Here is a 16,752-nt window from a genome sequence, read left to right as displayed (position 1 = left end):
TGCGTGGTGAACAGGAGATAGGTAATCCCCCGGCCGTCAGTATCCAGCCTTAAGTCTGTCACCCGGGCAGTGGCCAATTCCGGGCAAGTTCTTACTTGGGCGCGCATAGTGGACAATTCCGTATCATGGGATACTCCGGCCACTACAAACACGCGCCTTGGGGATAATTGCCGCGCTAAGGCCCAGTCATCGACGTCTTGCGGTGACGGCACCGCCATGATGAAAAATATGAATGGGACAATTTGAAAAATTGCAAACAGGGCACCCCAGGTCTATCTCAGCAGCGCCTCCAAATGTAACGGGTATTCCACCCCACCCAATCTCATATATAGTGTGGGTGAGTAGAACATGCAGTGTTACCGGTGTGGTGCATTACCTGTTGGCTCGCAGGAGGGCTGAGCTTCCGCCACGGGGAACCTGGGGCAATTATACTAGGGGTAACCACTTACTCAATAGGTGCAGCGCCTCCACCTGCGATGGCTCCCACCAGAGAGGGAGTGGATCCTCGCAGGACAAACTCAATGATCACATACACAATGGGGTATAATAACTAAGGACTTTACTAACATGTAATACGACACATCACATTCATAACATAACCTGTGTCCCTCTCAGGAGGAGACACTAACCGTGACGTCTCGCAGGACGATTCCCCAACACTAGGTGATCCCACCCAGTGTCCAAAGAACCCCACCCAATGTCCCGCACTCTTGCAGAGAATCAATGGGTGACTGCGCAGTCACTATTAAGCTAAGGGCCCGGTGGTGCACTTAGAACTGTAGATACCTGCCGAGCACTCCAGTGCTCGGATCAGCAACGCTTCACAAAGGGTCAGACGCGTGATGAATCCGTCTGATCCTATCCTGGCGATATTCTCTGTGGACCCCCAACGTGGGTCCGAACTCCGTCACTGGAACCGCAGCATCCGCTGAGTCCCTCTCTAACGCAATAGCAACGTGACACACCCTGCACTACAGGCCGTCCCTATAGCACAGCATCCTTAAGTGGCTTAAGGGTCAATCTCCTAGGGCATTCGGGGTTGCCTATCCTATATAGGTAGGTCTTGTACCCACCCTACTCATAATACGGTCCCTGGGCCATGGATCCCCGGACTGGTTACCGCTATGAACCCCCCCCAGTTGCCTCGTACTACACGCAACGCCGGCCTGGGCAATGACTCCCCGGATTGGTTACCGCTATGAAACCCCCCCCTCGCCTCGCCACTCGCAACACGGACCCTGGGTTATGGCTCCCCGGACTGGTTACCGCTATGAACCCCCCAGCTGTCTCGTGCCACTAATTCACAACAGGACCCTGGGCTATGGCTCCCCGGATTGGTTACCGCTATGAAACCCCCCAGCTGTCCCTATCTTCCCTTCTGTTCCCCAGTTGCTAACTAAAGTAAGTGACAGGTTCCCTATCCTGAGGGCTATCCCTGGCAACACTCACACTACTGGGGGACTCAGGGCCATCTTGGGCCAAGGGGGTGCTGGCCTAGTACAGGGAGTCCCTCGCTCCTGTACCCTACCTCCTTCCCTTGACTGCTCCTTCCTCTGACTGACAACGTAGCTGCAAGCCCGCCAAATGTATCCACTTGCTCTCCTGGCAGTCCTGCAGCCCTATTGGCTCCTATGAGGCACCTGGTGCCTCCCTCGCTAAGCACTATGGGAATTGTAGTCCCTGGGCGCCTGTAATAACATTGGGGCCGCGTGCGTGCCTTTCCTATGCCTGCACTAGCTCCTAATGGCCGCCGCAACCTCTCCCTGTCTATCCCTACTCTCGCGCGACCCTCCTGGCTGGCTCCTACACTCGCGCTATCACTGCGCATGCGCGAGTGGTGGAGTAATGGCGGCGCTCTCTTCGCCAGCTGCCGGGACCTTAGAGACGCGACCGTGGCCTTAGCAACGGCCTGATCGCGTCCCCGGCAACCGGCCCGCTCGCGGAGACAGCGCACCGCTCCCTGCAACGGCCCCCACCCTTGGGATGGCCGTCGGGTCTGCCGCTGGCCTCTGGCAGCACCCGGCATCTCTCCTGGCCACGGAGGCTCCCTAGGAGGACGAAGGGGAAAACAGGTGACCTGGCTACATAAGTTTTCCACAGATAAGGACATCAAAGGTCCTAATACTGTATATTTCTTTTGTTTGAATAAAAAAATATCCATCAATGGAGAAAAAGGTATTACTGTATACAGTACAATTTAAGCCTTACTTGTGTATGGAGTACCCATCAATTTACAGTTTAATGTAAGACCTCTAAAGCTGTTTCATGAAAATTATTTCTGTACAATCTTTCAATGTCCACTGCACATTGTCAAATATGTTGTTTTTACCCTTCTTTTTTAGAACTGGAAGCAAGATAAATGCAATGACAACGTTTGGGGGAAATGTAAACTGTGGATGACCATAACTTTTGTTTTTATCATGGTCGCTGTAATAACAACCTTGAGCCTTATTCTCTATTCGCGTAAGTAAAATGTTAACCCTTTACTTCCTATAACGAATCTCATTGCGTGCTGATGTAAGCATGTCAAGAGAGAATATGTTCTTCCAGTATGTTGTGAAGTATCAACAAATACATTTTTGACATAGCATGTATATTTCATTATATACTTAAATTAAAATACTGTTAGTGTGCCTATCAGTAAAAATATTTGTGTCTAGTATGTTTAATATTACTGGTCACACAATTTTAAAATACATATAATTATGTTTACATTTTAATTTCTGTTTTAAATAATAATTATTTTCTTATGTAAGTTTCATTCTAAGCAAAATTAACAAAATATTTAGAAAAACGTCCATAACAAGCAAAATGGAACAACATATGGAATATAATAAAACTTATTGCAGTCAAAACATTGTGTCCCCTGTTAGACAGAGGACTACAAATTATAAAAACATACAGTATCTATGTTAATCTTTTTATACATTCTCTTTTAACGAACGAATTGCATAAGTGGTCAATTTTAAATCTGCCTATCCATGAAGCAGATGTGAAACAGGATGCAAATTACAGTTAAGATACAGTTGTAATTAAGAATTCATAGATGGCTACTGTATGTGAGATGGGGAAAGAGCAGGCGTAAGGGATAGCTCAGCAATGGGAGACAAACATTGTACTGTAAATATGACTGCCTATTCAAACAATTCTGTCAAGTATGTGAAAAAAACAAGAGCTGTAAATGTAAGGGATACTGTGACAGGGTGAAGTTAGGTACTGATAATTATGCCTGGGAAACATACATCTGAGTCCTGCATCCAGCATCCGAGAAAATCAGGGGAGTGGGGGTAGTATCACCAAAGGAGATAAGAGAAAATGGACATACAGTAGAACAGAACTGTATCACAGTTTAGGGCTCAGTTGTACAAAGAACCTCCAATGATTATAATCAAAACCATATGAGATGTATGGGCATTTCCAAAACTGTGGCACAAAGTGTAGTAGAACGTGGATGGATACACACTCAGTTCAGCAGGACCCAGGAGAAAGAAGAGAGACCAATATAGTGCAGATGGTACTTTTAAAACAGTAAATTTATCACAAAAAGAACCCCCTGTAATAAAGGCTTAAAACTGGTGATCCATTTAGAACATTTGCAAATACAAATAAATCGCTGTGACTCCCAGGAGCCTGTTGAGTCACGCTCTCACCCACTCCGAGTCTCCACTCCTGCCGATATCATCACTTCCGGGTTTCCAAAAGTGAGGTGACCGGGTGACGCGGTTGACGTGGCTGGCGTTCCTATCAACACTTCTCCTCTGATCAGGATCAGTCAGTCATAACTCCGGGTTGGGGGCGGGGGTCGAAATTCCACCGATGTTCTACTACATTTTGTAAAAATGAGCCCTAAACTGTCATATAGTTCTGTTCTATGTCCATTTTCTCTTCTCTCCTTCTCCTCGCTCCCTTGATTTTCTTAGATGTGGTTTATGGAGGATATTGGAAACATATCATGTTACAGGGTTTTGAGTGGAGTATATAACCTTTTATTTATTTTAATTCACTGATACCACGTATTTTGATTTATTTAATTGATATGCCTCTTGTTCACCAAGTGTATTATCACTATCACTATTTCTCTTTTCACTGATAGTTTGTTTTTTCACTCATCAGTTTATCTGATCATTTAAAGTAACTTTAATCAGTTACATATTATTCACAAGTGTTGAGCGCCACTCTCTGCTCTTTCCTGGATCCATCAGTCAGAAGGTTAACCCTGTCAGAATTACCTGGGCAATCAGGAGGTAAGCTGATACAGCTGACAGGCAGCTTGATAAGGAGGTTACTTCTTGTAGTAGGTGGCTGACTCAGACTACAGAGCTTTCCTATGAGAGCCCCTATCCAGAAGGATTTCCTGACCTCTCTCTAGGGACGGAGCTTCCCAAAACAAAGATACAGTATCACGGGAGACCAGGGTTATTAACACCTTTTATACCGGGATCATTTGATTGAGCATGACAAGTTGGTAAAATAAACTGTAATTTATTCCACGAAAAGACATGCACACAATTTGTACTGAAAACACACTTACTGGGGGGGCTAATGAAATAAACTTTCTTGGAACTAAATGTTAACAACTGAAGTCTGTACAAGCCCTTTCCAATGACCGGGAGGTACTCACAAAAGTCCTGGAGCGCTATTCGGCATGTAATACCAGCCACAACCGCTACGTCCCTTTTTCAGAACTTGGCCCCTGAAAAGCGGGACTTATTGGCTGCAAGGTTTCTTATAGGTTTTGGAGTCCCATTCAGAAACCACTACAGCCAATCAATGTGTGGGAGTTTTCCTGCTGGCCTATCACCATGTTGCCGGTATACTGAAGCCAGGTGGGCACCGATTTTGACTCTGCTTAGGGGCATGCACCAACCTGGCACCTCTGCCTCTTAGCAGATCGAGCCCTCCCACTGTCCCGGCTCTGCAGAGTCTGGGGCTGGCAAAGGGTCACTGGATAGCCCTTTGTTTGACCAGGACGGGGGTACTCAAAGATAACTACAGTACTCCTCCTGTACTAACACCGTGGCATCCTTGAGGCCCCGAGCAGGCTCAGTGGCGCCAAGCATGGTAGTCATCTGGTCTCTCGGAACCACGGACATGGAAATTCCACCGTCACATATACATAGGTTACAAGCATATATACTTAGCAAATATAAACCTTTAATAAAATATACTTTTACTCTATACTTTGTGTTAAAAATGTCTGTCTCCTGGTCTGGTGTCAGGGATAGAATAAGAATATATGTTCCCTTCTCTTACTAGCCTTATCTCTGGCACACTGCAAAAACCTTGCTTTATCTTTATACACAAATAAGATCCTCGCAGCTTTAGCACATAGCTGGAGCACCCCCTGAACCCCTATACCATGAACTGGGCATCCCACCTTATGCTAGGGACCCCGGAACCATTCTGAGGATACCTTGATCCCTGATGTCCTTTTTACCTTTCCTGTTTGTGCTGAAGCAGAGAAACCTGGCGGTGAGTCGCAAGAACGTTTCCAGGGTAAGATTTTGCCGGAGCACTGTGCTTCATTGTGCCCGAGAATCTTACCTGATTCTCAGGTACATCTTTGGGGTATCCCATAACTTGGGAACCCCGCTACATCTGAAAGAAGTTTCTCAGCAAAACCCACCCTAAAACTCATAGCCTAGCACTCCTGGAAAGGTAAAAACACAAAAATACTGTATTGTCGCATAACTTGCACACAGACACAGTGATGCACATATGACAAGAGCAAACAAAGCTGTATGGTGCTCTAACACAGACCTGACCAGTTGCTGGGTTTTTTATGCATGATAAACATAATTCCATATCCTTGAAGTATCCCACACTATAATGGACCATCTATACAGTAGATTGTGACACCACATCCATAACATCAATAAACCGGAAGAGTAACACCTCTTGATTGATGAATACTCACACTTGCTTGTGTCCAGTCTTTAACATTGAATAGGATTCCTGTGGTGTATAAAGGAGCAAATCATTCACTGTTTGTAGATGGGTCTTCAGTGGGTCTTTTTCTTCATAGGTGTGTGCTGCCGGTTCTCCAGAGATTTCCACAGGTTCGACAGGGAGAGATGGAGCACTACAGGAAAAAAATTCTAGAGAGTGTGTTCCCAATAAAAAGGTTTAATGGGTCAGAGCATGGTAAACAAAAACGAGCCCTAGGGCCCCCACCAACGCGTTTCGAGCTTCCGCTCTTTCTCAAGGTGCATATCCTCTGAGTAATCCCCTTACCTGATATAGGTTCATTTTCCCGCCTTTCCTCACCACTAACCCGTCGCTTAGTTGCGTCACGAGCGCCGCGCCATGTTACCAGGACGCACCACGAGTGGCGCCCATCGCGTAGGGTAGAGCGGTGACGTCAGCGCGTCAACGAACCACAACAACAGCTTTATTAGTATCGTGTAACGAACAACAATAAATAAAACTTAAAATAACTTTATTTAGTGCTAAGACTGTGACAAGTATACATGATCTTCGTTATAAACGAAGTGTATACACACAAAAACATATTAAAATCAACAATTGTAAATGTTTAAAAGAAATGATCCTAATTAGTTAACTACCAATTGTGGGTTTTAATATGTTTTTGTGTGTATACACTTCGTTGGCATCACCAAAAATTCATAGAGGCCACTTGGAGTAATGAATGCTGACTTCTTTCTAGCCTCCTGGGTTAGAGGGATCTGCCAGTACCCTTTGCACCATGGTGGTCAGACACTTTGCCCCACGAGCTCATCTAACAGCTCATCCATGCGGGGCATGGGATAAGCATCTGGCACCGTTCCCGCATTGAGCTGCCGGTAGTCCACACAGAACCAAGTGGTCCCATCCTTCTTAGGCACTAGGACTACCGGACAAGCCCAAGGGCTCTGGGATGGTACAATTAACCCTCGGACCAGCATCTCTTCTACTTCCCAATCTATGCTACCTTTACCTCTGCTGATACCCTGTACGCATGCTTATGCAGAGGTCCCAGATCACCGGTAAGCACTGGGTCATCTGTGATATGTTTTCTTCCCATCTTGTCTGATAACAGAACCGTATGCTGCCCTAACATAGCCTTTGCCTGTACTTTCTGCTGTACGCTGAGCTTGTGCCCTATCTCAACCTGTTTTACTGTGCCCCAGGAGGTCAGGCAGAACATTGCTCACCGGGTCCCCCATCAGTGGGCTACAAATTTCCAGCATTAATGCAACGCTCGGTGAAAAATTATTTTTAAGAGTATTTATTTGATAGGTCCTATTTCTACCTTTCTTATCATCTACCTGTACAACAAACAGTAGTTGCATTCATTCATCTTTCTGAGAACCTTGTACGGTCCAGACCAGGCAGCCAGTCATTTGTTCTGCCGAGTGGGTTTTAGAACAAGCACTTGCTATCCTGGGATGAATGATCTGCTACAGGCATTCTGGTCATACCAAGCTTTCTGCTTGGTCTGAGCCTCCCTGAGGTTAGCCTGTGCCAACCCCATGAGCATTTCCAGCTGGTCTCTGAGATCTACTACATACTGAAGCACAGATGCATCAGTATTAGTAGTCTCCCCTTCCCATCCCTGACGGAATAGGTCAAGAGGTCCCAGTACCCTGCGGTCATATAGCAACTCAAGGGAGAGAACCCAGTAGATTCTTGCGGTACCTCTCGATATGCAAACAGCAAATCCTGTAGGTGAATCTCCCAGTCCTTCCCTTCAGCCGCTATAAAAGCTTGCAGCATCTGCTTCAGGGTACCATGAAACCTCTCACATAGACCGTTGGTCTGGGGATGGTAAGGGGTCGTATGCTGGTGCTTCACCCCGCACGCTTCCCAGAGACACAGTAGCAATTCACTCATGAATTGCGACCCTTGGTCAGTTAGAATCTCACGAGGGAAACCTACTCTAGTGAATATAACTTGCAATGCATTCGCGACTGCCCTAGCATCGATGGCGGCAAGTGCTACAGCCTTAGGGTACCGGGTGGCAAAATTCACCACTGTGAAAATGTAATGGTTAACAGACCAACTGGGGATCATTAGAGGTCCCACTATGTCCATAGCTACCCTTGGGAAAGGTTCCCCAATTACTGGTAACGGGTTCAGGGGCGACCTCACCCGATCACCCGCCTTACCTACTTGCTGGCAGGCATCACAGCAGTGGCAGAAATCTGCCAGAGCCCCTGATGACCCCGGCCAGTAGTAACGCTGCAACAGCCGGGCCTCGTCCGAGTGACCCCCTGATGCCCCGGTAGTGGAATCGAGTGGGCTACCTGTAACAACTGGTGCCTATACTCCCTCGGTACCACAAACTGTCGCCTACCGGTCCAGATCCTATTTAGATAGCTGTTTGCTCTCTATATAAGAGCCCACGGTGTCATGAGAACCGTTCTGACCCACTGTCCGAGTTAGGCTCGGACACCCGGAGCCTCATGCGCTCCAAGCTGGGGTCAGACCTCACCGCATCCCTTAGGCTGTGCTTATAGTGATGGCGATGGCGACAGCGTCGCGACGTCGCTTTAAAACAAATGCATTGAATCTGTAGCATGCGCTTATAGTAGGCGCGACGGAGCAACGTGAATCTCTGAAGTCAGTAGAATTTGATTTTTACAGAGACGGTCTCATCATGTGACAGGCTGTAACCAATCAGATAGCTTCTGATGCAGGGAGAGGGGGAATGTGTCTGTGCGTGAGTGCAGGGAGAGGGGTGTGTGTGATTGTGTGTGTGTGTGTGTGTGTGTGTGTGTGTCTGTGTGTGGGAGGGGGGATTGTGTGTGTGTGGGGGATTGTGTGAGGGGGATTGTGTGTGTGTGGGATTGTGTGTGTGATTGCGTGTGTGTGATTGTGTGTTTGAGGGGAATTGTGTGATTGTGTGTGGGATTGTGTGAGAGTGGGTGGGTGTGTTATTGTGTGAGTGATTGTGTGAGTTATTGTGTGAGTTATTATGTGTGTGTGTGTGTGTGAGAGAGAGAGTTATTATGTGTGTGTGTGGGGGGATTGTGTGCGTGTGTGTGATTATGTGTGTGTGATTGTGTGTGTGTGATTGTGTGTGTGTGATTGTGATTGATTGTGTGTGTGTGTGATTGTGTGAGTGATTGTGTGAGTTATTGTGTGAGTTATTATGTGTGTGTGGGATTTTGTGTGTGTGAGTGGGTGTGTGTGTGTGGGAGTGTGTGTGTGGGAGTGTGTGTGTGTGTGGGATTGTGTGTGTGAGATTGTGTGTGTGGGATTGTGTGTGGGATTGTGTGTGTGTTAGGGGAGGGGGGATTGTGTGTGTGTGATTGTGTGTGTGTGTGTGTGTGTGATTGTGTGTGTGATTATGTGTGTGTGTGGGGGGGATTGTGTGAGTGATTGTGTGAGTAATTGTGTGTGATTGTGTGTGGGGGGGATTGTGTGATTGTGTATGTGTGTGTGAGTGATTGTGTGAGTGATTGTGTGTGATTGAGTGTGATTGTGAGAGTGTGTGTGTGAGTGTGATTGTGTGATTGTGAGAGTGTGATTGTGTGTGTGTGTGAGAGATCAGGGCCGCCAACAGAAATAAATCATGGGGCCCAGGACAAATGAAATGAGCAGCCCCCCCCCCCAACCCATAGCGCACCTACCACGTAAATATTTTTTAGTACGTAACTTTTACTGAACCCCCCAATACATATAAAAACACCCCCCCCCCCAATACATCTAAAAATATATCCCACTTCCCCCCAATACATCTACAAATATACCCCACTCCCCCCCAATACATCTACAAATATACCCCACTCCCCCCAAATACATATATAAAATACACCCCCAATACATATAAAAATCAGGCTTACCTTGGGGATTATCTCAGGCCGGGCCGGTGGCTGCAGGGGGGGGAGGGCGGTGTGGTGGTGCTGGTGGGGGGGGGGCGGTGTCTAGTGGTGGTGGTGGAGGAGCGGTGGGTGGCGGGGGCCCGGCGGCTGGCGGGACTGCATGGTGGCGGTGGAGGGGGCCCGCAGCTGGCGGGACTGTGGGGGGCTGGCGGTGGCAGGGGCCCAGCGGCTGGCGGGACTGTGGAGGGGGCTGGCGGCTGGTGGCTGTCGGATCTGCAGGGGGCCAGTGGGTGGCGGAACTGCAGGGGGCTGGTGGGTGGCGGTGGCGGGGGCTCGGCGGCTGGTGGGACTGCGGGGGGCCGGGGGATGGCGGGACTGTGGGGGCTGGCGGTTGCAGGGGCCCGGCTGGGGGGACTGTGGGGGGCTGGTTGGTGGCGGCGGCTGGGGGCGGCAGCTGGCGGGACTGCGAGGGGGCTGGCGGTGGCAGGGGCCCGGCGGCTGGCAGGACTGCGGGGGGGGAGGTGGAGGGGGCTGGTGGCTGGCGGATCTGCAGGGGGCCGGTGGGTGGCGGGACTGCATTGGGCCGGGGGCCCGGCGGCTGGCGGCACTGCGGGGGGTGGCGGTGGCGGGGGTCCGGTGGCTGGTGGGACTGCGGAGGGCGTGGAGGGGGCCCGGCAGCTGGCGGGACTGTGGGGGGCCGGCGGCTGGTGGAACTACGGGGGGCCGGTGGGTGGCGGGACTGCGGGGGACTGGCGGTGGCAGGGGCCCGGCTGCAGGTCACAGCAGTTGCTGCCAGCCCTGCCCCGCTGCAGGCACCTCTCAGTCCCACAATTGCTGCTCGTGCACGCGCCTGGCCTCCCTCTCACGCCGGCATGCCGGAAGCTTAGCCCAGCTGACTTCCGGCGCTGCTGAGAGACCCGGCCCGGGTGCAGCGTTTTATTATTTGGGGTGTATTTTTATATGTATTGGGAGGGTGTATTTTTATATGTATTGGGGGGGTGTATTTTATATGTACTGGGGGGTTAAGTAAAAGTTACGCGCTAAAATTAGTTTTCCCGTGGTAGGTGCGCTATGGGTTTGGGGGGTGGGGCCTGCTCCTTTCATTTGTCCTTGGTACCATGACTTCTGTTGGTGGCCCTGATTGTGTATGTGTGTGTGTGTGTCTGTCTAGTGAAACACACTATATGAACAACTTTAAAATAGTAAATTCTCCTGTAATTTAAAATAAAAGTAAAGTAAATTCAGCATACAAACAGAAATTACAACTACTCTCCAGTTCAGCTTTCCTCCTGGCTTTGTCCCCGCCCCAATGCCTTCCGTCACTCCCTTTGTAGCAAGAGACGTTTCCCAAACTCAAATTACATCTTTCGCTTGGGCTACGGAGACGGGAGACGTCATCCGTAGCTGTAGCTGTAGCCATAGCCGGCACTATAAGCGCAGCCTAAACTGTGTCTCTAATTCTGGCCACCCCACCTTAGTCTCTAAGTCAGGGGAACAGGTAAAGGGGAAGGTAAGTCAGTACACTATCGTGACCCAGTCTGGCTTACCTGCCTGGTCTCCTCGGAGACCCCTGAAACTGTTGGTCCCAATTGCAGGGGAACGGCGGATCCTTCAGTTGCAACTCCTGATGACTGACTCCTGGTAATCGCTGCAACAGGAGCCAGCTCTGCCGTGAAACTGCATGTTACATGCCCCAAGTCATTGCCAAGGAGGACCTCAGCATCTAACCCGGGCAATACCCCCACCTCCCTCATGCCACATCCAGCACCCCAATCAAGAAAGACCCGGGCAACCTGGTGGGACTTCGGTCCTCCGTCTGGCATGATCACCTGCATCCCCGTGCCCGGGAGCAAACCCTCTGGCCGTACCATATCAGTTCGGACCAGGGTAACAGCGGCACCAGAGTCGAGCAAGCCGGCTGCTTGGCGAGCTCCGATGGTCACTGGTCGCAGATGCCTCTGCCGGGCATCGTTGGACTGCATCCCGACTAGTGCAATCTGATGTCCCTCTGTCTCCGCTGCTGGTTCCTTGGTGACAAGTGCAGATCTCTCCGTGGAGGTTCCCCGCGAGGCGGGTCCGACGGCTGTACTTGACTCCTCTGTGTGAGCCTGTTGCACACGGGTGACCGGCTTTGCAGCTGGAGAGCGTTGCCCCTGATGGGGTCCACCGGACCTCGGACAGTCAGGACAGTCTGGCTTGATGTGCCCAGTCTTGTTGCAATGGTAGCACCTCCTTTCATGTCGGAACTCTTAAGTCTTGGGTGCGCTGCCCGCTGCTGCAGATTTACTCTTCCACTGAGTAGGGCCTTTGGCCCCCTTGGCCGAAGTGGCTGTGTCCTGAGTAGCACCTTTGTTTCGCAACACCACCGACTGGCGACTGGTGACAAACTCATCAGCCAGATTTTCAGCATCTGTATAAGTCTTTGGCTTGCGGTCAAAGATTCACTCTCGCACGTCTGCAGGACACTGCTGCATAATCTGTTCTTTATAGATTAAGTCCAGAAGCAAGTGGTACTTAGTAGCCCCATACCCAGCCACCCTCTGTCCCCCATGCAAAGCAATGCGGGAGGCAAACAGCGTGTAGAACTCTTCGGGCCGTTTCTCTTTGGACCGAAACATGCCACGGTATGTTTATGGGGTGAGGGCATATTGGATGAGCAGTAGGGCTTTCACATGTCTGTAGTCATTGACATCCTCATGTGCGGTTGCCTGGAGAGTCTCTTTGGCCGCACCGGACAATAACGGGTGAAGCAGCAAAACCCAGTCCCGCTCTAGTACCTTGTATCTGTGACACTGGGCTTCAAAGTTCCTGAGAAAACCATCAATTTTGTCTGTGCCATCCACGAACTTCCTGAAGCTGTGATGGTCCACTTGGGGTTTCGCTTGCTCCCCTTTAACAAGGTGTGAGTGCGGGTCTGATGTTCCTTGTGGGGCTGCAAGCAGCCAGACCCTGTCATCCAGGGTTACCCACTCTAATTTATTTCAGGAAAAGACATACACACAATGTAATCAATTTACAAGGTTAACACACTTACTGGGAATGCAGCTAACGAATAAATCTATCCTTAAAACGAAATTCACAAAAATGACCTCTGTAGGAGCCCTTTTTCTTAATCCGTAGGTACTCACGAAAGTCCTGGAACTGATATCGACATGCAATGCTAACCGCGACCGCTACGTGTCTATTCAGTACAGAGCATCTTTGAATTTGCCGCTGTTGGTTTGGAGCTTGGAATCTCCGCTCCTGATTGGCTGCAAGCCCTCCTAAAGGTTTCAGGCTCTCATTCACCAACCTCTACAGCCTATCAGAGCGTGGGAATTTCCCTACCAGCCAATCACCGATTTGCCGGTATTGTTAAACCGAGCAGGCACCTTTTCTCAATCTGTAAAGGGGCATGCGCCAACCTGGCACCTCTGACTCTTTGCATACTGAGCCCACCCACTGTCCAGGCTCCCCAGTCTGGGGTTGGGCAAATGGTGGCCGGATAGCCCTGTGTTAGCCCAGGATGTGGGTACTCAATCAGAACTGCAGTACCCCTCCTGTTCTAACACCTTGGCATCCCTGAGGTTTTCAAGTCAGGATTCTGCACAGACCCATAGGCACCCAGCTTGGTAGCCATCTGGTCCCTCAGAATCCATGACTTGGAAATCCCACAGTTCATTCACAGGTTATCAGTACATATACCTATTAAATATAACTCTTTAATAAAATATACTGTGTCCTGTATTTGGTGTGATAAAAATGTATACTGTAAGCCCCTATTCTGGTGTCAGGGATGGAGTGAGGGTATATATTCCCTACATTCACTAGCCTCATACTTGGCACACTTTAGAAAAATAACTTTTAAAACTTTTACACACACAAACCAATCTCAGCTTTATCACTTAGCTGGAGTGCCCCCCTGAACCCCTATCCTAGGTGCAGGGTATCTGGGCATGTATCTGGGTACCACTCTTTATACTAGGGACTCCTCTGTCTACTAGGGACCCCGTGGGTGATAGCAGGTATACATTAACCCATTCATACCCATTTACCTTGTCTGGAAGATGCTGCAGCAGGAATCCTGGCGGTGAGTCGTAATAGCGTTTTCAGAGTCAGAGTTTGCCCGGAGCAATGTGCTTGGCTGGGTCCTAGAATCTCACTCGATTCCCGGATCCAATTCCTGGGGTATCCCATAACTCTGGAACCCCGATAGATAGCCACATTCTGTAAAGACTTTCTCTGAAAAACCCACTCTGAAACCTACAGCCTAGAAATCTTCAAGTCCCAGTATCCCAGGAAAGGCAAAACACACAAAACTCTTTAATGTCACATATTTTGCACACAGTCACAATAATGCAGTTAGGACATCTATGTCCAAGAGCTGAAACTCTAGGACCCCAACACACGGATCAGGGGTAACCAAGTTGGCTTAACCTTAATTAGTGAGCCTGGTTAACCCCTTCACCTTACTGGCAGGGGGTTCAATATGCTACTGTAAATGCAGAGGTGCCAGGTTGGCGCATGCCCCATTGCAAAATTGAAAAACGTGCCCGCCTAGCTTCAGGGTACCGGCAAAACGCTGATAGGCTGGTGGCAAAATTCTCATGCTCTGATTGGTTGAGGTATTCTGTGAATGGGACTGAAATCCTATAAGAAACCTAGCAGCCAATCAGCTCCGGAGATTCTAAGCGCCAAGACAGCAGCGGAAGATTTGAACTGACCAAAAGATGCTCTGGGAGAAATAGACGCGAGCTGGCTTCACTTTTCGGGGCCAAGTTCTGAAAAGAGAACGTAGCGGTCGTGGCTGGAAGAACAAGCCGAAAAGAGTACCAGGGAAGATTGTTGCCTTATGTGAGAGCTATTGGTTACCTACGGTCGGTCAAAGACTTTGCTTGACGAGGACTTAGAAGCTCACGAAGCACGCATTGCTTCACCCGAGGGGGACATACCCTCAACTGCTGTGGTCACGAGCCAACCTGGGGTGCAGGAGGTTATTCCCGCCCTGGTTGTAGAGGAAGGACATGGGGAGGGAACGGGCATCCACATGGATATTGTGGGGGGACCAGTTCGAGGGAGTGCAGCAGTGTAGCCCCAGTGGCTACCGGACTCTCCACCCCTGGAATCGCTGCACTCCTTCCCTCATGGGAAGAGGGGGCTACCCTGGACAAAAGGGTCCATCTGCTTGCAGCCACACAAGGGTCATCAGACCCGCACTCCCACCTTGTTAATGGGGAGCAAGCCGCAACGAGTGGACCACCACAGCTTTGGCAAATTTGTGGCTGGCACGGATAAAATAGACGGGTTTTAAAAGCACTTTGAAACCCAATAACACAGATACAAGGTGCCAGAATGAGACTGGGTTTTGCGTCTAAACCCTTGTTCAGTGCTGCCAAGGAGACTCTCCAGGCAATTCCCACCGAGGTTGACTATGGACACGTGAAAGCCCTGTTACTCACCCAGTATGCCTTCAACCTATATGCGCACAGAGGCATGTTCCGCTCAGAGGAAAAGCACCACCGGGACTCTTACATGTGGTTTGTGTCCCGCCTGCCCTTGCATGGGACCCAGTGGGTGGAGGGGTATGGTACTACTAAGTACCACTTGCTGCTGGGCTTGATATTTCAGGAACAATTTTTGCAGCAGTGTCCCTCGGAGGTGAGGGTATGGGTCTTTGACCGCAAACAAAAGACCTATGTGGATGCTGCTAAAATGGCAGAGGAATTTTTCACCAGCTGGGCATTGATGCGGAAAAAAGGCTGCCCAGGACTTCGGCCAAGGGAACCAAAAGCACGCCTCAGTGGAAGAGCAAGGCTGCAGCCAAGGAGAGGGCAGCTAAAGCTGCAGTGTTCAAGCATGAGAGGCAGTGCTATCAATGCAACAAAACCGGGCACCTCAAGCCAGACTGTCCGGACCGTCCGAGGTCCAGTGTACCCCATCAGGGGCAACGGTCTCCAGCTGCAAAACCGGTTGCCCGTGTGCAACTGGCAGCCACAGAGAAACCAAGTGCAGCCATCCAACCAGCCCAGTGAAGGACTTCGATGGAGGAAACTACACTTGCCACCGGTGGACCAGCAGCGGAGCCAGTGGGACATCAGATTGGTCCAGTCGGGCTGCAATCCAACGATGTCCGGCAAAAGCATTTGCGCACAGCGACCATCAGAGATCGCCAAGCAGCCACATTGCTCGACTCCGGTGCCACTGTTACCCTGGTCCGACCTGATATGGTGCGACCAGAGGATTTGCTCCCAGGTACAGGGATGCAAGTAACCATGCCGGATGGTGGACCACGGTCTATTCAAGTTGCCCGGCTATTCCTTGATTGGGGTGCCAGACGAGGCATGAGGGAGGTGGTGGTATTGCCTGGGTAAGATGCTGAGGTCCTCCTTGGCAATGAAATGGGGAATGTTCTGTGTGTTTTTATGACAGAGCTGGCTCCCGCTGCAGCGATTATCAGGAGCCAGCAATCAGGAGTTGCACATGAGGATTCCGCCGTCCCCCTGCATTTGGGACCAACTGTTCCAGGGATCTCTAAGGAGACCAGGCAGGTAAGCCAGACTGAGTTGCGACAGTGTGCTGACTTACCTTCCCCTTTACCTTTTCCCCTTTTCCTCCTGATTTAGAGATTAAGGGCGGATGGCCAGAATTAGGGACATAGTTTAGGGAAGTGGTGAGGTCTGATCCCAGCTCAGAGGGCATGAGACTCGGACATCTGAGTCTGCCTCGGACAGTGGGTCAGATAAATATTCATGGCACTGTGAGCTCTTTTAAAGAGAGGTTTTTACAGCTACAGATAGGGTTTGGACAGATAGAAGACAGTTAGTTAGTGGATACAGGCCTCATACTAGGTGTAACATTATACATAGAGCAATTCAGTCTTTCCCAGAATAACACAGAATACTATTTCAGGTTATTCTATGCACTCATACAGCGAATCAAAACTAGATAATTTGAGGAATGCTTATATCTATTACTTACCTGGCTCTTTCCATTGATACTCATCTGT

The 16,752-nt window shown here is 49.7% G+C and overlaps 1 protein-coding gene across 7 annotated transcripts in view; it reads left to right on the top strand.

Moving 5' to 3' along the window:
• The window catches only part of C3H3orf52 (chromosome 3 C3orf52 homolog), a 95,192-nt gene that overhangs the window by 14,429 nt on the left and 64,011 nt on the right, over positions 1-16,752 (top strand). For all 7 annotated transcript variants that reach the window (XM_075589469.1, XM_075589464.1, XM_075589465.1 and 4 more), the window contains exon 3: positions 2,343-2,463. In XM_075589469.1, coding sequence (XP_075445584.1) covers positions 2,343-2,463 — 121 coding nt within the window. The remainder of the gene's footprint in view (positions 1-2,342; positions 2,464-16,752) is intronic.

The sequence above is a fragment of the Ascaphus truei genome, chromosome 3 (assembly GCF_040206685.1).
Source record: "Ascaphus truei isolate aAscTru1 chromosome 3, aAscTru1.hap1, whole genome shotgun sequence".
Taxonomy (NCBI): domain Eukaryota; kingdom Metazoa; phylum Chordata; class Amphibia; order Anura; family Ascaphidae; genus Ascaphus; species Ascaphus truei.
Note: the sequence above shows the minus strand (reverse complement) of the source record. Positions and strands in the feature narration are given on the sequence as shown.